This window comes from Impatiens glandulifera, chromosome 5, assembly GCF_907164915.1.
Source record: "Impatiens glandulifera chromosome 5, dImpGla2.1, whole genome shotgun sequence".
NCBI lineage: Eukaryota > Viridiplantae > Streptophyta > Magnoliopsida > Ericales > Balsaminaceae > Impatiens > Impatiens glandulifera.
Genome location: NC_061866.1, coordinates 8,371,910 through 8,386,545, shown reverse-complemented (window position 1 = coordinate 8,386,545; position 14,636 = coordinate 8,371,910). Strand labels below are relative to the sequence as shown.

Sequence of the window (14,636 nt, the reverse complement as noted above, 5' to 3'; positions counted from 1 at the left end):
ATATAAAAAAAAAATTATGGACGATGGATTTATTTATTTTAAAAAAAGTTAAAGAATTAAATTATAAAAATATAAAATTAGGTAGTGGTCACATTTTTACCGAGTGGAGATAATCGATGAAATTGACCATGGAATAGAAAGTGGATTTTTAAATGAAACAATGAGATCATATATTCAAAATTTTAAGATTAAAATAATCAACAAAATTATATTAACTTAAAGATTTTGAAATGAGAAGAAATATCAAATTTCACAATATTAATCTCATAATATACATATTTATTATAGAAAAAAAATATTAAAAGCTAATTTCCATCAAATAATGAAACATCCCTTAAATCTCTTATATAATTTATTATAATATATGAAAAAATAAAAAATCTAACATATACAAAGAGAAATTTGAGGAGACGACCCTCAAAGAGGGGGCAATTACGGAGTGCAGAGATTAAAAAAGAAGAGTTGGTGACCCTTTTACTGATTTTGGACGATTTTGCCCATGTCGGAGATTACGTGACGCAATCGGAATTGCGAGATTTTTTTTTCAGTCTCGCAACTGGGGTTGCGTGACGCGATTGCGTGACGCAACTGGGGTTGCGTGACGCGATTACTTGACGCAAGTGGGCCATTTTCTTCCAAAAAAATTCATAATTAAAATTTTTTAAAAAATAAAAAAATAAAAAATTACGTTGCGTGATGCAATAGGGACATTTTCGTTATAAAAAAAAGAGGATAATCAGCGCTATTTAATTTATTCGCTGACATTTTCCGTTATTAAGCCTACAGTAAGGTTATTTCTTCAAATTTTCCTATACAAAGGGTTGTAGCCTATGGCCAATGAAAATGACATATGTATAAGTAATTAAATAATCATATATGTTTATTCTTAATAAATATGAAAATTTCATTGCAAAACTTATTAGTTGATTATTAATAATTTATAACTTTGAAGGTTTTATATAATATATTTAAAAGTTGTATATATTGAAATTTATTTAATAAAAGATGAAAAATCAGTTTTAAATCCCGAATCAACGAAATGGTTCAAGTAACTTGATGAGTGAAACTAACCACCATCATCGTCGTCATCATCATCATCACCATATTTGGCGATGCACTGTTCGAGAATAGGCGTTTGTTGCCGGCTCCGATCACGATCGATTGCTTTGTAACCTCATCCTCTCCGTTCTCTACTGATTCCGGCACGAGCAGGTTTCTATAATCCAGAGATCGGAGCAGCGATCTTGAGGAAAAACAACTAAATATTCAAAGAGGAAGAGGACTACGGAACGGTGCTCCCAACTTCCTAACAACTGAAAACTTTCTTTCATAAGTTCGTCGTTGCCGGATCTCGAAATCACGATCGATGTCATTGTAACTGTGTTCGATATATATATACGGAATGAAGGGAGACGAAAATGTGAGGGAAACTCATGGTAGGTAAGTTATGAAGGGAGGAGGCTTATCGTACACTCTTCCCGCGAAGAGGAGATGGCGAGGCCTCGTTATTGCTATGCTTGGCCTCGTTCTTCTTTCCATGCTCGTTCCTCTTGTATTCTTGCTTGGTCTCCATAATGGCGTTCACTCTGATGCAGGTACTCCTTCACTTTTTCCTTAATCAGATCTATTATCACGAGGTTTCTCGATTATTTTTTATTTGTATACTATTGTATATGTTGCCACTTCCTAGTTCGATCATTATAAATCTTTGATAATAAAAGAAGTTTTAATCTCCTTAATCTTCTACAGGATATCCGTCTGGCCAAAACAAACCATCATCAGTAAGGATTTGAAAGGCATAGGTAAATGTATTCCATTATTCTCGTTCTGCTTCATATTAATTGTGTGTTTTTACTTGTACTTGCATGGTCGTGGGAATCAGTATGGTGTAAGAATATCTCTACAACATGAAGTTGAAAGTACCAGAACTCAGTTGAGGAAACATAATGCTGGAAATATCAGCAATCAGAAGAAGGTAACATTGTCCTAATGACTTCAATCACTATATAGATTCAATTCTGGCCTAAATATTCATATACATAACTTGTATGTTTAAAATAACTTTCCTTTGGTGGTTCAATTTCTGTTTGTTAATATGTTGATAGGGAGATCGTTCAACACATGTTGATGGCCTTATCCAAAGATTTTCCCCAACTCTTCCAAAGGTTTGTTCCGTTTTGTTTGATGATCAATTCTCAGTTGCTTCATTTTACTAACCAAATCGTCTTGAAGTAGTTCCTCTTTTTGTTCAAAAAAGTGGGGTTTGAGTTATTGGCTCTTAGTTGTTGCATATCAAATATTTTTTATTTGTGAGATTGAGTTATCTTGGTAAGATTAAATCTCAATTAGTAGGATACTATAGTAGAATTATGATGTCTCTAAATCAAGTTGAAAAGCTAAAATAATTAATTCACCTATATTTAACTAATTTTGTTCATATGAATGTTAAGTAGACAGAGGACCAAATGCATCTGACATTGTTTAATTAATTAATAGGATTGTCAAATTTTATCACATGCAAGGAGAATTGTCATAATCTATACTTTCGGTTTTAGTTTGATAGGTAAGCTTGGAACCTTAACCTGATAAAGTAAATGAAGTTTTTTTATTTGTTTGACAATTAATTAGTCAACCTAAAAAAGAATATGACTGATCTTCTCTATTTTTTGACATAATGGACAAAAATATGACATTGTCTACAGTGAGATTTTAGATTCAAAAAGAAACCAAATGAGAAATAAATGGGAGAATAAGAAATAGAAGCAGCAACAGTGCCCTCCTCTGGCGGCATTGAGTAGAAATTAAGAGTGCTAGCAGGGGCAATGGAAAAAACTATAGTTTACTGACCTAGAGCTTCAATACCATGTTGAAACACACACACACACAATATTTAGTGATATAATTTTATTTTGTTTTTTGAGAAAATTTGGTGATAGAAACTTGATTGTAAAAAGAACTGAAAATATTATAGTTATAGGCTACATAGCATAAGTTAATGTAACTAAATATTTGCAATATAATAAAATTCCATAGTTTATAACTATTATTTTATGTAATATTCTAACAGTACAAGGATTCTTTTATTTTTATTTTCTTGTGGTGCACCTAATGCCATTGTCCATGAAGATTCAGCAAAAGCCTTTTTTTTTCTTATCACATTTCAAAATGAGATGTGTCCACCCACAGCCAAAAGAACTTGAATAAAATAGTTGCATCTACAAGGAATAAGCCCTAAACTAACACTACCACAAAGAAAAATTGAGTATGCTCAAGGTATAGTGTTACTCTTAGAGAATAAGAATACTGAAGGCTTTCATTGTCACTTCAAGCTGTTAGAATTTCTCTGGTGGTAGCAATTTATTGTTTCATATACTTCTCTTTCCATGTTTTACAATGATTCCATTTTGGGCTTAGAGAATAAAGATACCAATGGATTTCATTGTCATTTCAAGCTGTTATAATTTCTCTGGTGGTAGCAATTTATTGTTTCATATACTTCTCTTTCCATGTTGTACAATGATTCCATTTTGGGCTGCATGTTTTCTTTCTGCTTCTGCATTTTCTGACACCCTTGAACCAAGCCTGAGTTTGATCCTGGGGTCTATAATCTCATCCAAATATTTCATAAGTTTAACATTTTTATTCCGAGCATTAAATTGGACTTTCCTTTTTATTGATGGTGAAGTTCATTATTATTCTAATTCCTCTTGCTTTCCTCCCTCAAATAAAACTTCTTCAGGATTTCAGAAGAGTCTCTGTGAAGGAGGCTACACATAAGGTTAAGGGTATAATTTCCTCACCTGTGTACAATTTACTTATTCATATACTTGAATTTGACCTTGAAAGAAATAAGCTGCCGCATCTTGTGTTACAAGATATATATTGCTCCTAAAAACAGCCCTCTTTTGTTTTGGTGTGGGGTGCCTTGCAGGTTCCCCTGTTCTGAAAAACTTCTCAGTGCCACGTCAAAAGGAATATGTAAAATTTTATTATTTTAATTGGCTTTTGGATTGTCATGCTATGGAAATATACTTCATTTTTAGGATTAACAACTCACTACATACCAAACCCCCCTTCCCCACAAAAAACTTCTTCAGGATTCCATCAAAGTCAATATAAAGGAGGCTACACATAAGGTCAAGGGTATAATTTCCTTACCTGGTGTGACAAATTTTTCACGGACACCTCAAAAGGCAAATGTATGAGGCTATTGGATACCATGCTATTATAATTTACTTCATTTAGGATTATCAACTCACTATGTGCCTTCCCCCAAAAAACTTATTCAGGATTCTACGAAAGTCTATGTGAAGGAGGCTACGCAAAAGTTCAAGAGTATAATTTCCTCACCTGTGTCGTCAAATTTCTCAGGGCCACCTCAAAAGGAAAATGTATGAGTTTATTATCTTAATTGGCTATTGGATTATCATGCTATTAGAATTTACTTCATTTTAGGATTATCAACTCACTACATGCCTTACCAAAAAACTTCTTCAGGATTCTACCAAAGTCTATGTGAAGGAGGATACACATAAGGTTAAAGGTATAATTTCCTCACCTATGTTAAATTGTCCAATTCAATTGCTTAAATTTGACCTTAAAAAATAGTTGTTGCATCTTGTGTTAAAACATATTTATTGCTCATAAAAAAAAACCTCTTTTGTTTTGGTGTGGCGTGCCTTGTAGGTTCCGCTGTGTTGACAAATTTCTCAGGGCCACCTCAAAAGGCAAATGTATGAACTTATTATCTTAATTGGCTATTGGATTATCATGCTATTAGAATTCACTGCAGTTTTAGAATTATCAACTCACCACATGCCTTCCCCAAAAAACTTCTTCAGGATTCCACCAAAGTCTATATGAAGGAGGCCATGCTTAAGGTTAAGGGTATAATGTCCTCGCCTGTGTAAAATACCGATTCAATTACTTAAATTTGACCTTAAAAATAAAAGTTGTTGCATCATGTGTTAAAACATATTTATCAACAACCCTCTTTTGTTTTGGTGTGGCGTGTCTGGCAGGTTCCCCTGTGTTGACAAATTTCTCAAGGCCACCTCAAAAGGCAAATGTAAGTTTTTATTTTCGTAATTAGCTATTGGATTATCATGCTATATGAATTACTTCAATTTTAGAATTAACAACTCACTAAATTCCTTCTCAACCCCCCCTTTCTTTCTCCCCCGAAAAAAAATTCTTCAGGATTCTATCAAAGTTTATGAGAAGGAGGCTACACAAAAGGTTAATGGTATAATTTCCTCACCTGTGTAAAATTGACAATTCCATCTTAAATTTGACCTTAAATAAATTAGTGGTTGCATCTTATGTTAAAACATATTAATTGCTCTTAAAAACAACCCTCTTTTGTTTTGGTGTGGGGTGTCTTGCAGGTTCCCTTGTTTTGACAAATTCCTCTGGGCCACCTCAAAAGAAAAATGTAAAACTTTATTATCTTTATTGGCTATTGGATTATCATGCAATGTTTTTACTTCATTTTTTAGGATTAACAACTCACTAGATGCCCCCCCCTCTCCCAAATAAAAAATACTTCTTCAGGATTCCACCAAAGTCTATGTGAAGGAGGCTACACTTATGGTTAAGGGTATAATTTCCTCACTTGTGTAATATTGACTTATTCATTCACTTGAATTTGACCTTAAAAAATAAGTTGCTGCATCTTGTGTTAAAACACACACACACACACACACACACACACACACACACACACACACACACACACACACACACACATATATATATATATATATATATATATATATTGCTCCTATTAACAACATTGTTTTGTTTTGGTGTGGGGTGCCTTGCAGGTTCCCCTATGTTGATAAATTTCTCTGGGCCACCACAAAAGGCAAATGTAAAAATTTATTATCTTAATCGGCTATTGGATTATTGTGCAATGTGAATTTACTTCATTTTCTATGATTAAAACAACTCACTACATGCCTCCCCCACCCAAAACAACACTTCTCCAGGATTCCACCAAAGTGTATGTGAAGGAGGCTACACATAATGTTAAGGGTATAATTTCCTTACCTGTCTAATATTTTTAAAATTCAATCACTTGAATTTAACTCAAAATTAAGTTGTAGCATGTTGTGTTAGAACATATACATTGCTCCTAAAACCATTCCTCTTTTGTTTTGGTGTGGGGTGCCTTGCAGGTTCCAATGTGTTGACAAATTTCTCTAGGACACCACAAAAGACAAATGTAAAAGTTTATTATCTTAATTCGTTGTTGGATTATCGTGCTATGTAAATTTACCTATTTTTTTAGGATTGAAAACTCACTACATGCCTCCCCTCCCAAAACAATTCTTCAGGATTCCATCAAAGTCAATGTGAAGGAAACTATAGATGAGGTTAAGGGTATAATTTCCTCACATGTGTTGACAAATTTTTCAGGGCCACCTCAAAAGACAAATGTATGGGTTTATTTATCTTGATTGGCTATTGAATTATCATGCTATTAGAGTTTACTTCATTTTTAGGATTAACAACTCACTACATGCCTCCCCACCAAAAACTTCTTCAGGATTCTACCAAAGTCTATGTGAAGGAGGCTACACATAAGGTTAAGGGTATAATTTCCTCACTTGTGTAAAACTAACCTATTCAATTACTTAAATTTTACCTTAAAAAATAAGCTGATGCATCTTGTGTTAAAACATATTTATAGCTCCTAAAAAACGGCCATCTTTTGTTTTGATGTGGGGTGCCTTGCAGGTTCTTCTGTGTTGACAAATTTCTCAGGACCACCTCAAAAGAATAATGTACAAGTTTATTATCTTAATTGGCTTTTGGATTATCATGCTATGTGAATGTACTTAATCATTTAGGATTAACAACTCACTACATTCCTCCTCCGTCCCCCAAAAAAACATTCTTCAGGATTCCATGAAAGTTAATGAGAAGGAGGCTACACATAAGGTTAAGGATATAATTTCCTCATCTGTGTTGACAAATTTCTCAGGGCCACCTCAAAAGGCAAATGTATGAGTTTGTTATCTTAATTGGCTATTGGATTATTATTCTATTAGAGTTGACTTCATTTTTAGGATTAATAATTCACTACATGCCTCTCCAAAAAATACTTCTTCAGGATTCCACGAAAGTTGTGAAGGAGTCTACACTAAAGGTTAAGGGTATAATTTCCTCACTTCTGTAAAACTGACCTATTCAATTACATAAATTTTACCTTCAAAAAATAAGCTGATGCATCTTGTGTTAAAACATATTTATAGCTCCTAAAAAACGGCCCTCTTTTATTTTGGTGTGGGGTGCCTTGCAGGTTCTTCTGTGTTGACAAATTTCTCAGGACCACCTCAAAAGAATAATGTACAAGTTTATTATCTTAATTGGCTTTTGGATTATCATGCTACGTGAATGTACTTAATCATTTAGGATTAACAACTCACTACATTCCTCCTCCGTCCCCCAAAAAAACATTCTTCAGGATTCCATGAAAGTTAATGTGAAGGAGGCTACACATAAGGTTAAGGATATAATTTCCTCATCTGTGTTGACAAATTTCTCAGGTCCACCTCAAAAGGCAAATGTATGAGTTTGTTATCTTAATTGGCTATTGGATTATTATGCTATTAGAGTTTACTTATTTTTTAGTATTAACTATTCACTACATGCCTCCCAAAAAAAACTTCTTCAGGATTCCACGAAAGTTGTGAAGGAGGCTACACTCAAGGTTAAGGGTATAATTTCCTCAATGGTGTAAAATTGACCAATTCAATTACTGAAATTTGACGTTAAAAAATAAGCTGCTGCATTTTGTGTTAAAAACATATTTATTGCTCCTAAAATAAGCCCTTTTTTGTTTTGATGCGGTGGTGCCTTGCAGGTTCCCCTGTGTTGACAAATTTCTCAGGGCCATCTCAAAAGGAAAATGTAAAAGTTGATTTATTATCTTAATTGGCTTTTGGATTATCATGCTATGTCAATTTACTTAATTTTTTAGGACTAACAATTCACTACATGCCTAAAAACTCTTGCAGGGCACTCGTCTCAATGGTTCTCCAGTGGTTCGACATATGGAAGACGTCAAAGATGAAAATGAAAGTTTATGTGAAATGAAATTTGGGAGCTATTGTTTATGGCGTCAACAACGTGCAGAGAAAATGAAGGACAGTTTAGTGAAAAGGATGAAGGACCAGTTATTTATGGCCCGAGCTTACTATCCTAGTATCACAAAGTTACCAGCACATGACAAGTTATCCCAAGAACTTAAGCAAAATATTCAAGAATTTGAGCGTGTTCTCAGTGAGACTACTACAGATTCTGACCTTCCCCGGGAGTAAGTCGATTTTTTCCAGATCTCTTGCCTTTTTATGAAACAAAAGATAAAAGATGATTTTCTCTTGCTGCATCAGAATGAAAGGCAAACTAGGGAAGATGGAGGCTGTGATGGCCAGAGCGAAGTCTGTTGTCCCTATGAAATCTATTAACGTTGAGAAGAAATTTAGACAACTGGTTGATCTGACAGAGGATGAAGCAAGTTTCCACATGAAACAAAGTGCTTTTTTCTATCAACTTGCAGTCCAAACAATGGCAAAGAGTCTGCACTGTCTGTCTATGCGATTAACTACCGAATATTTCAGATCTCCTCCACCCAATTTGGATGAGTTGCTGGCTAAGAAATATACAAATCCAACACTGCATCACTATGTTATATTCTCTAATAATGTACTGGCCTCATCTGTGGTGATTAATTCAACCGTAATGCACTCAAAGGTATGTTCTCATATATGTTTATGCATTCATCCTTATTCTCTTGGCCCCATTTGAAAACACTTATCCTTTATGTATTTGGATATGTTTCCATATAAGCATAAATAAATTTTAGAATTTATCTCCGATAAAATTTAGTTTCCAAATGTCTCTGAATTTTGGAAATGTATCCAAATACATACACAATAAGTTTTTCGAAATGGGACCGCTTGCTTACTTATTGGGCGATTGAATTTCTTGCTGGATATCTTAGGTAAGCAAGAACCAAGTGTTTCATATATTGACAGATAGACAGAATTATTTTGCCATGAAACTTTGGTTCAACAAATATAATAGTTACATGGAAGCCACGGTTAGAGTCCTCAATTTTGAAGATCCTGATCTGATTCGCCGTAAACTGTCAACTCCATTGAGTCTTTCATTGCCTGAGGAATTTCGTATCACTTTCAATGGCATTGACAAATCCAAAACTAGTTCAAGAACAGAATATATATCCATGTTTTCTCATTCACACTACCTCCTTCCTGAAATATTCCATCCTCTGAACAAAGTAGTGGTGCTGGATGATGATATTGTTGTCCAAAGAGATCTGTCTGGTTTATGGAGTCTAAACTTGAAAGGAAAGGTGAATGGTGCCGTGCAGTTTTGTGCAGTGAGATTCGGTCAACTGAAAAGTTATTTGGGTGATAATATTAAGGATGAAACTTCATGTTCGTGGATGTCTGGATTGAATATTGTCGATCTGGACAGGTGGAGAAAGCAAAATCTTACAGCAACGTTTCAGAAATTGTTAAAAGAGGTAATAGTATTGAATAGTTACCTTTTTTCTTTTTCATTTCCCCCGACTTTTCCATTTTTCTATTGATTTCTTTGGTTCCTGACAAAATCTTCTTAGTATTCCATTTTCCAATTAAAATCTTGTATGTTCTCAATAAGTTATAACAGGAAATTTTGATCACTACCCTGATCAGATGAGTTTGCGGTCATAAGAGTTAAGATTAACATGAATAGAAATTGTGTGACTTTTAAAGTGTTTTTTTTATGCTTGGACTGGTGACTTGTTTGATGAAAAAACTGGTTTAATTGAGTTATTTAGGTCAAATGATTAAAACCTCCTTAGTAATTTGTTATTTTAGTTAATGATTTGAATGATGTCATTGTCGAGGTAGATTGTTCATTCAATAGTGGATTATTTGGAAATAATCTCTAATAACCCACAACAAACAAGGTATTGGATGTGGCATTTAGATTCCATGTATTAGAGCTTGTTTGATCTTTTTTTTTTTGTTTTAACAAAAAACTTGTTTGATGAAAAATGTGGTTTTATGTTGAGAATTTGAATGATTTGATTAAAGAGAATGATCTGAATTGAGACAATTTGGGTTGTTTTTGGATATTGTGCAGCCAAACAAGGAAGGAAATTTGTACCCCTCCCCGACATTACGCGCGAGTTTGCTAGCATTTGAAGGTTTGTTTCATCCCCTTAATAATAGATTGGTGGTATCAGGATTGGGTCATTACTACAGTTTGGATACAAAAGTAATTAAGGAAGCATCAGTCTTGCATTATAACGGAAATATGAAACCATGGATCGATATGGGCATTCCAAAATATAGAACATTCTGGAGAAAATTTGTAGACAGTGAAAATCAGCTGCTAAATGATTGCAATGTGAACTCTTAACATTGATTATATCCAATGATCACTCTCTGCTAATATTGTTTTGAAATTAAATTATAACTATTTTGGATACACATTGTCTTGCGAATTGGTTTCTGGAGGAAATGAACAAGCACGGGATTTTGATCAAATTCAACAACCCTCTCCCAAGTATGAAAGACGACCTGTAACCAGATAAATTTGCAGATGAAGGATTAAGAGGAAAGTAACAACAGTGTAGAAAATTTCTGATAGTTTAGATGTTTTTTTTATTAGATTTTCTTTCTTATGTTTTTTCCTGTTTTCATTTTTCTTGGTTGTTAGTTCATAGTATTGAAGAACAAGTGGGGGATGATTGGTTGAGCTTTTGCCACAAATTTGTTGGAATCTTCCCTGATGTATTCTTTGTTTTTATTAAAAAGAAAGAAAATGAATACATTGTTTTGTTCGGTTTACTTTTACAGGTATATTCAATTTCAAGACTCATAAAAATCGAGTACATCCCGTACTATGTTAGTTTGAGTGATAATAATGCGATCAAAAAAGGGTTATTATGATACGGATCGTTAAGAAACACTTTCGCAAGATGAATTTGGATGATAAAATGTTGACAAGTTTATTAATATACCAAAAATTTCAAGTAATATATTTTTTTTATTAATATATATATATATATATATATATATATTTTGTAGATAAAACACACATAAAATAAATCCAAAAAATCCAAAATCAAACTAACTTTAATTTATTCATTTGAGGAATAAATTGAGAGAGAAAGAGAGAAATATATATTGAAATACTAATTTAATTATTAACTACAATATTTAGATAATTAAGTGTTTTTTTTTTTCATATTTATCTAACAATAATTGCTATTTGTTTATTTGGGCAAGAAATATTAAATTTATTCATTTTCATCTATTTATTTTTCTTCCTAAAATATCAAAGAACAAAAGAAATTACATTTGACTTATTTCTTTTCAAAAAAACTTTTGAAATAAATAACACATTTTCTCTTGAATTTCTTACAACATAACACATTCATCCTCAAACTATTTAAATATTAGTTAAGTTTTTTAAACTTTTTACCACATTTTATAATCTAAAAATCCACAAATATTTACAAAAAATTAAAAACACACTATTTTTTCATATATTAATTGAAATAAAATAATTACATCCTAATTCAATATGCTCTATAAAATAGTTTAAGGATACATTTATTATATTAGAAAGGTTTGAGGATACATTTGCTATATATGGTTAGCGGAATTCAAAATTTGAAATGATGTAATATTCGCCAAAAGTGTAATCTTGAGATATATAATTGCAGTAGACAACGGTTTCAATTCAATCGAAAATCAACGTTTGATTCAGACACGATAATGGAGAAATACGAAAAACTCGAGAAGGTTGGAGAAGGCACATATGGAAAGGTTTACAAGGCAAAGGATAAGGAAACAGGACAATTGGTTGCTTTGAAGAAGACACGGTTAGAAATGGACGAAGAAGGAGTTCCACCGACTGCTTTAAGGGAAGTATCGCTTCTTCAGATGCTATCTCATTCACTCTACATCGTTCGTCTTCTCTGTGTCGAACATGTTGATAACAAGCATGGAAAGCCTCTTCTATACCTTGTTTTTGAATATCTAGATACAGATCTGAAGAAATTCATTGATACTTATAGGAAAGCGCCGAATAGTAGGAATCTTCCTCCTTCTCTTATTCAGAGTTTTCTTTATCAGCTTTGTAAAGGTGTTGCTCATTGTCATAGTCATGGTGTTCTTCACAGGTTATGTTGAATTTTTATCTAGATTGTTTTGATCTATGGTTTATTGAAATGGGTAAACTTTAATTTGTTTATTGTTGTTAATTTATATAGAGATTTGAAGCCTCAAAATCTTCTTATTGATAAGGAGAAGGGTATACTTAAGATTGCCGATTTAGGGCTTGGAAGGGCTTTTACTGTACCTCTAAAGAGCTATACCCATGAGGTTTCATTTCATTTCATTCATTACTTCCTTATTTCAACACTTTCAAAGGTTCTTGATTTTGACTTTTTTATTTGCAGATTGTTACTCTATGGTATAGGGCTCCAGAGGTTTTACTGGGTTCTACACACTACTCAACTGCTGTAGATATGTGGTCTGTGGGTTGTATTTTTGGTAATGATTTTTCCTTTCTTCTAAATGAATGCGTTCTATATTGTTTGGATTTGATTTCAAGATGTTAAATTACAGCTGAGATGGCAAGGAGACAAGCTTTGTTTCCTGGAGATTCAGAGTATCAACAGTTACTCCATATATTCAGGTATGTTTTTTCCTTTCCTTTGTAAGAAAAAACCCATCTTCTTCATTGTAATAATTCTTGTTTGCTTTCCTTAAAGATTGCTTGGAACACCGACTGAGAAGAACTGGCCAGGAGTTAGCTCTTTGCGTGATTGGCATGTTTATCCCCAATGGGAACCTCAGGGCATTGAACGTGTTGTTCCTCAACTTGAGGCTGATGGACTCGATCTCTTAGTGGTAAATAATTTTTCTTGTCTTTCTTTCATACTACTCTGATTCTGTCAAATTCAATTCCAACTTAAAGCACAGTAATTCCATTGAAATATTATGCTAAACTCGATTTCTTAGTCAAGTTCTGATACCAAGTTAGATAATATAATAGAAACAGTAGATACCAATAGAGAAGAAGAAAAACTATCAGATAATTAGTCAAAGACTGTATTGCTTGATAATTTACAATACCAGTAAAATGAATTTATACATCAAGAAAGTAGTTGAAAGTTGAGAAACAAACAATTTACTCTTTAATTCTTATTGAGTTTTCATGTAAATGATTCTTAAGAGGCTGTTCCCTTGTTAAAGCAATGTTCTTACTCGGGTTGGGAAGAAAGGATACAAAGATAACGGGGATGCCAATCTTATACATAAAGAGTGTGGGTCTAGACTCTTTGATAATTGAGCCTTGCTATTTGCCATTTCCTTATTTGCATATTGCCTATTAGCTATTTCCTATTGATAGTATGTTTAATAAGCATGTTCTTCTGTGATGGTGATACTCATATGGGTAATAATATGTCTACACTGATGCAGAAAATGATGAAATTTAATCCAGCTGATAGGATTTCAGCAAAAGCAGCTCTTGACCATCCTTATTTTGATAGTTTGGACAAGTCTCAGTTCTGAAGTGGTTGTGGGTTTGGTATCCCAGCATCAGTCTTTTCCATTTCTCATCAACTTGGTGATATCAAAGTATGCTAGTTGTGAATCTTGTTATGCTAAGGATTATGCTCTATAGTGTTGTTTCAATTAAAATATCTATTGAATACACTTTTCAAAAGTTCTATTTCAAATTATCATTGTAATGTTTATGGGATTTTACTCAAGATATATTATATAATTGGTGTTATTTTGAAGTAAAATGTTTGATCATACCAACTTGTTTATTTTTTTAGTTTATTATCTACAAATAAGTTGCAATTCAGAATATGCTTTGGGGCTTTTAGTTAGGATTATTTGAACAAACCTAGATTATTTTTTAAAAACTGATTGGTATTTGATTTTGAGAAAGTGTTTTTTTTTAAATGATTTAAAAGATATTAAAGAGATGTAAATGAATGTTCGCGAGTTATTTAAATATCGACTTAGTAAAAACTCGTTTAAATTGATTTGTTAGTCTTAACGAGCTTAAAGTCGTTTAAAAACTTGAAAATTTAAATGAGCTAAACTAGAATTTTAAAATCCGATTTGTAGTTTGCAAACATGTTTGTTTAGTGACTCGTTAATGGGTTTGTGAATATGTTCGTTTAGTTAGGCTCGTGAACATTTTTGTTTAAAAATTGATTTAAACTTCGTTTAATATTTATTAATATACTGTTAATAGGCCAATCCAATTTTATATATGTTAAAATTCTATACGTGTTAGAATTATACATGTCTATTCCAATTTTATAATTTATATGTGTTAGAGTTTCAGAAGATCGAATATTATATAAACTTGTGTAATAACTCTATAGTATTGTTACATTATGTAATATATGTTTTCATTTTCATAAATAATATTAACCAAATTTTATTTTTGTGAAACACATCAAATATATATATTTTTTGTTTTCGTCATCTTTCACAATCAGTTATATATATATATATATATATATATATATATATATTATATTTAATAACCCTAAAAAAATGTGATGCTCTCTACAAGCT

General features: G+C 32.6%; 2 protein-coding genes across 3 annotated transcripts; both read left to right on the top strand.

Annotated features, from left to right (window-relative positions):
• Positions 1–1,043: 1,043 nt before the first annotated feature.
• On the top strand, positions 1,044–10,861 carry LOC124940461 (probable galacturonosyltransferase 7). 2 transcript variants are annotated; one of them, XM_047480983.1, is made up of 29 exons: positions 1,044–1,595; positions 1,750–1,781; positions 1,883–1,975; positions 2,106–2,165; positions 3,740–3,785; positions 3,932–3,978; positions 4,098–4,199; positions 4,290–4,391; positions 4,498–4,543; positions 5,022–5,068; positions 5,200–5,245; positions 5,388–5,434; positions 5,554–5,599; positions 5,826–5,872; positions 5,991–6,036; positions 6,180–6,226; positions 6,339–6,440; positions 6,551–6,596; positions 6,742–6,788; positions 6,907–7,008; positions 7,118–7,160; positions 7,307–7,353; positions 7,472–7,573; positions 7,682–7,724; positions 7,871–7,917; positions 8,025–8,323; positions 8,400–8,760; positions 9,011–9,556; positions 10,162–10,861. In XM_047480983.1, exons 1-29 carry the CDS (start codon positions 1,448–1,450, stop codon positions 10,438–10,440), a joined length of 3,066 nt encoding a protein of 1,021 aa, XP_047336939.1. In that variant the 5' UTR covers positions 1,044–1,447; the 3' UTR covers positions 10,441–10,861. The 2 variants fall into 2 exon arrangements, with proteins under 2 accessions (XP_047336939.1, XP_047336940.1); XM_047480984.1 differs by lacking the exons at positions 4,290–4,391; positions 4,498–4,543; positions 5,022–5,068; ... (2 more) ...; positions 5,554–5,599; positions 5,826–5,872.
• An 892-nt stretch (positions 10,862–11,753) lies between these two features.
• Positions 11,754–13,810, top strand: LOC124938732 (cell division control protein 2 homolog C-like). The gene is made up of 6 exons (XM_047479231.1): positions 11,754–12,211; positions 12,302–12,413; positions 12,491–12,584; positions 12,660–12,729; positions 12,806–12,944; positions 13,518–13,810. Exons 1-6 carry the CDS (start codon positions 11,805–11,807, stop codon positions 13,608–13,610), a joined length of 915 nt encoding a protein of 304 aa, XP_047335187.1. The 5' UTR covers positions 11,754–11,804; the 3' UTR covers positions 13,611–13,810.
• Positions 13,811–14,636: the final 826 nt, after the last annotated feature.

What these genes read in the sequence shown, in the direction of transcription:
- LOC124940461 (XM_047480983.1), top strand. Translation starts at nt 1,448, where the DNA reads ATGAAGGGAGGAGGCTTATCGTACACTCTTCCCGCGAAGAGGAGATGG. An exon ending in TGGCGTTCACTCTGATGCAG is followed by an intron (nt 1,596 to 1,749) that starts GTACTCCTTCAC and finishes AATCTTCTACAG; the next exon opens with GATATCCGTCTGGCCAAAAC. An exon ending in GGCTACACTCAAGGTTAAGG is followed by an intron (nt 7,725 to 7,870) that starts GTATAATTTCCT and finishes GGTGCCTTGCAG; the next exon opens with GTTCCCCTGTGTTGACAAAT.
- LOC124938732 (XM_047479231.1), top strand. Translation starts at nt 11,805, where the DNA reads ATGGAGAAATACGAAAAACTCGAGAAGGTTGGAGAAGGCACATATGGA. An exon ending in AGTCATGGTGTTCTTCACAG is followed by an intron (nt 12,212 to 12,301) that starts GTTATGTTGAAT and finishes TAATTTATATAG; the next exon opens with AGATTTGAAGCCTCAAAATC. An exon ending in TAAAGAGCTATACCCATGAG is followed by an intron (nt 12,414 to 12,490) that starts GTTTCATTTCAT and finishes TTTTATTTGCAG; the next exon opens with ATTGTTACTCTATGGTATAG.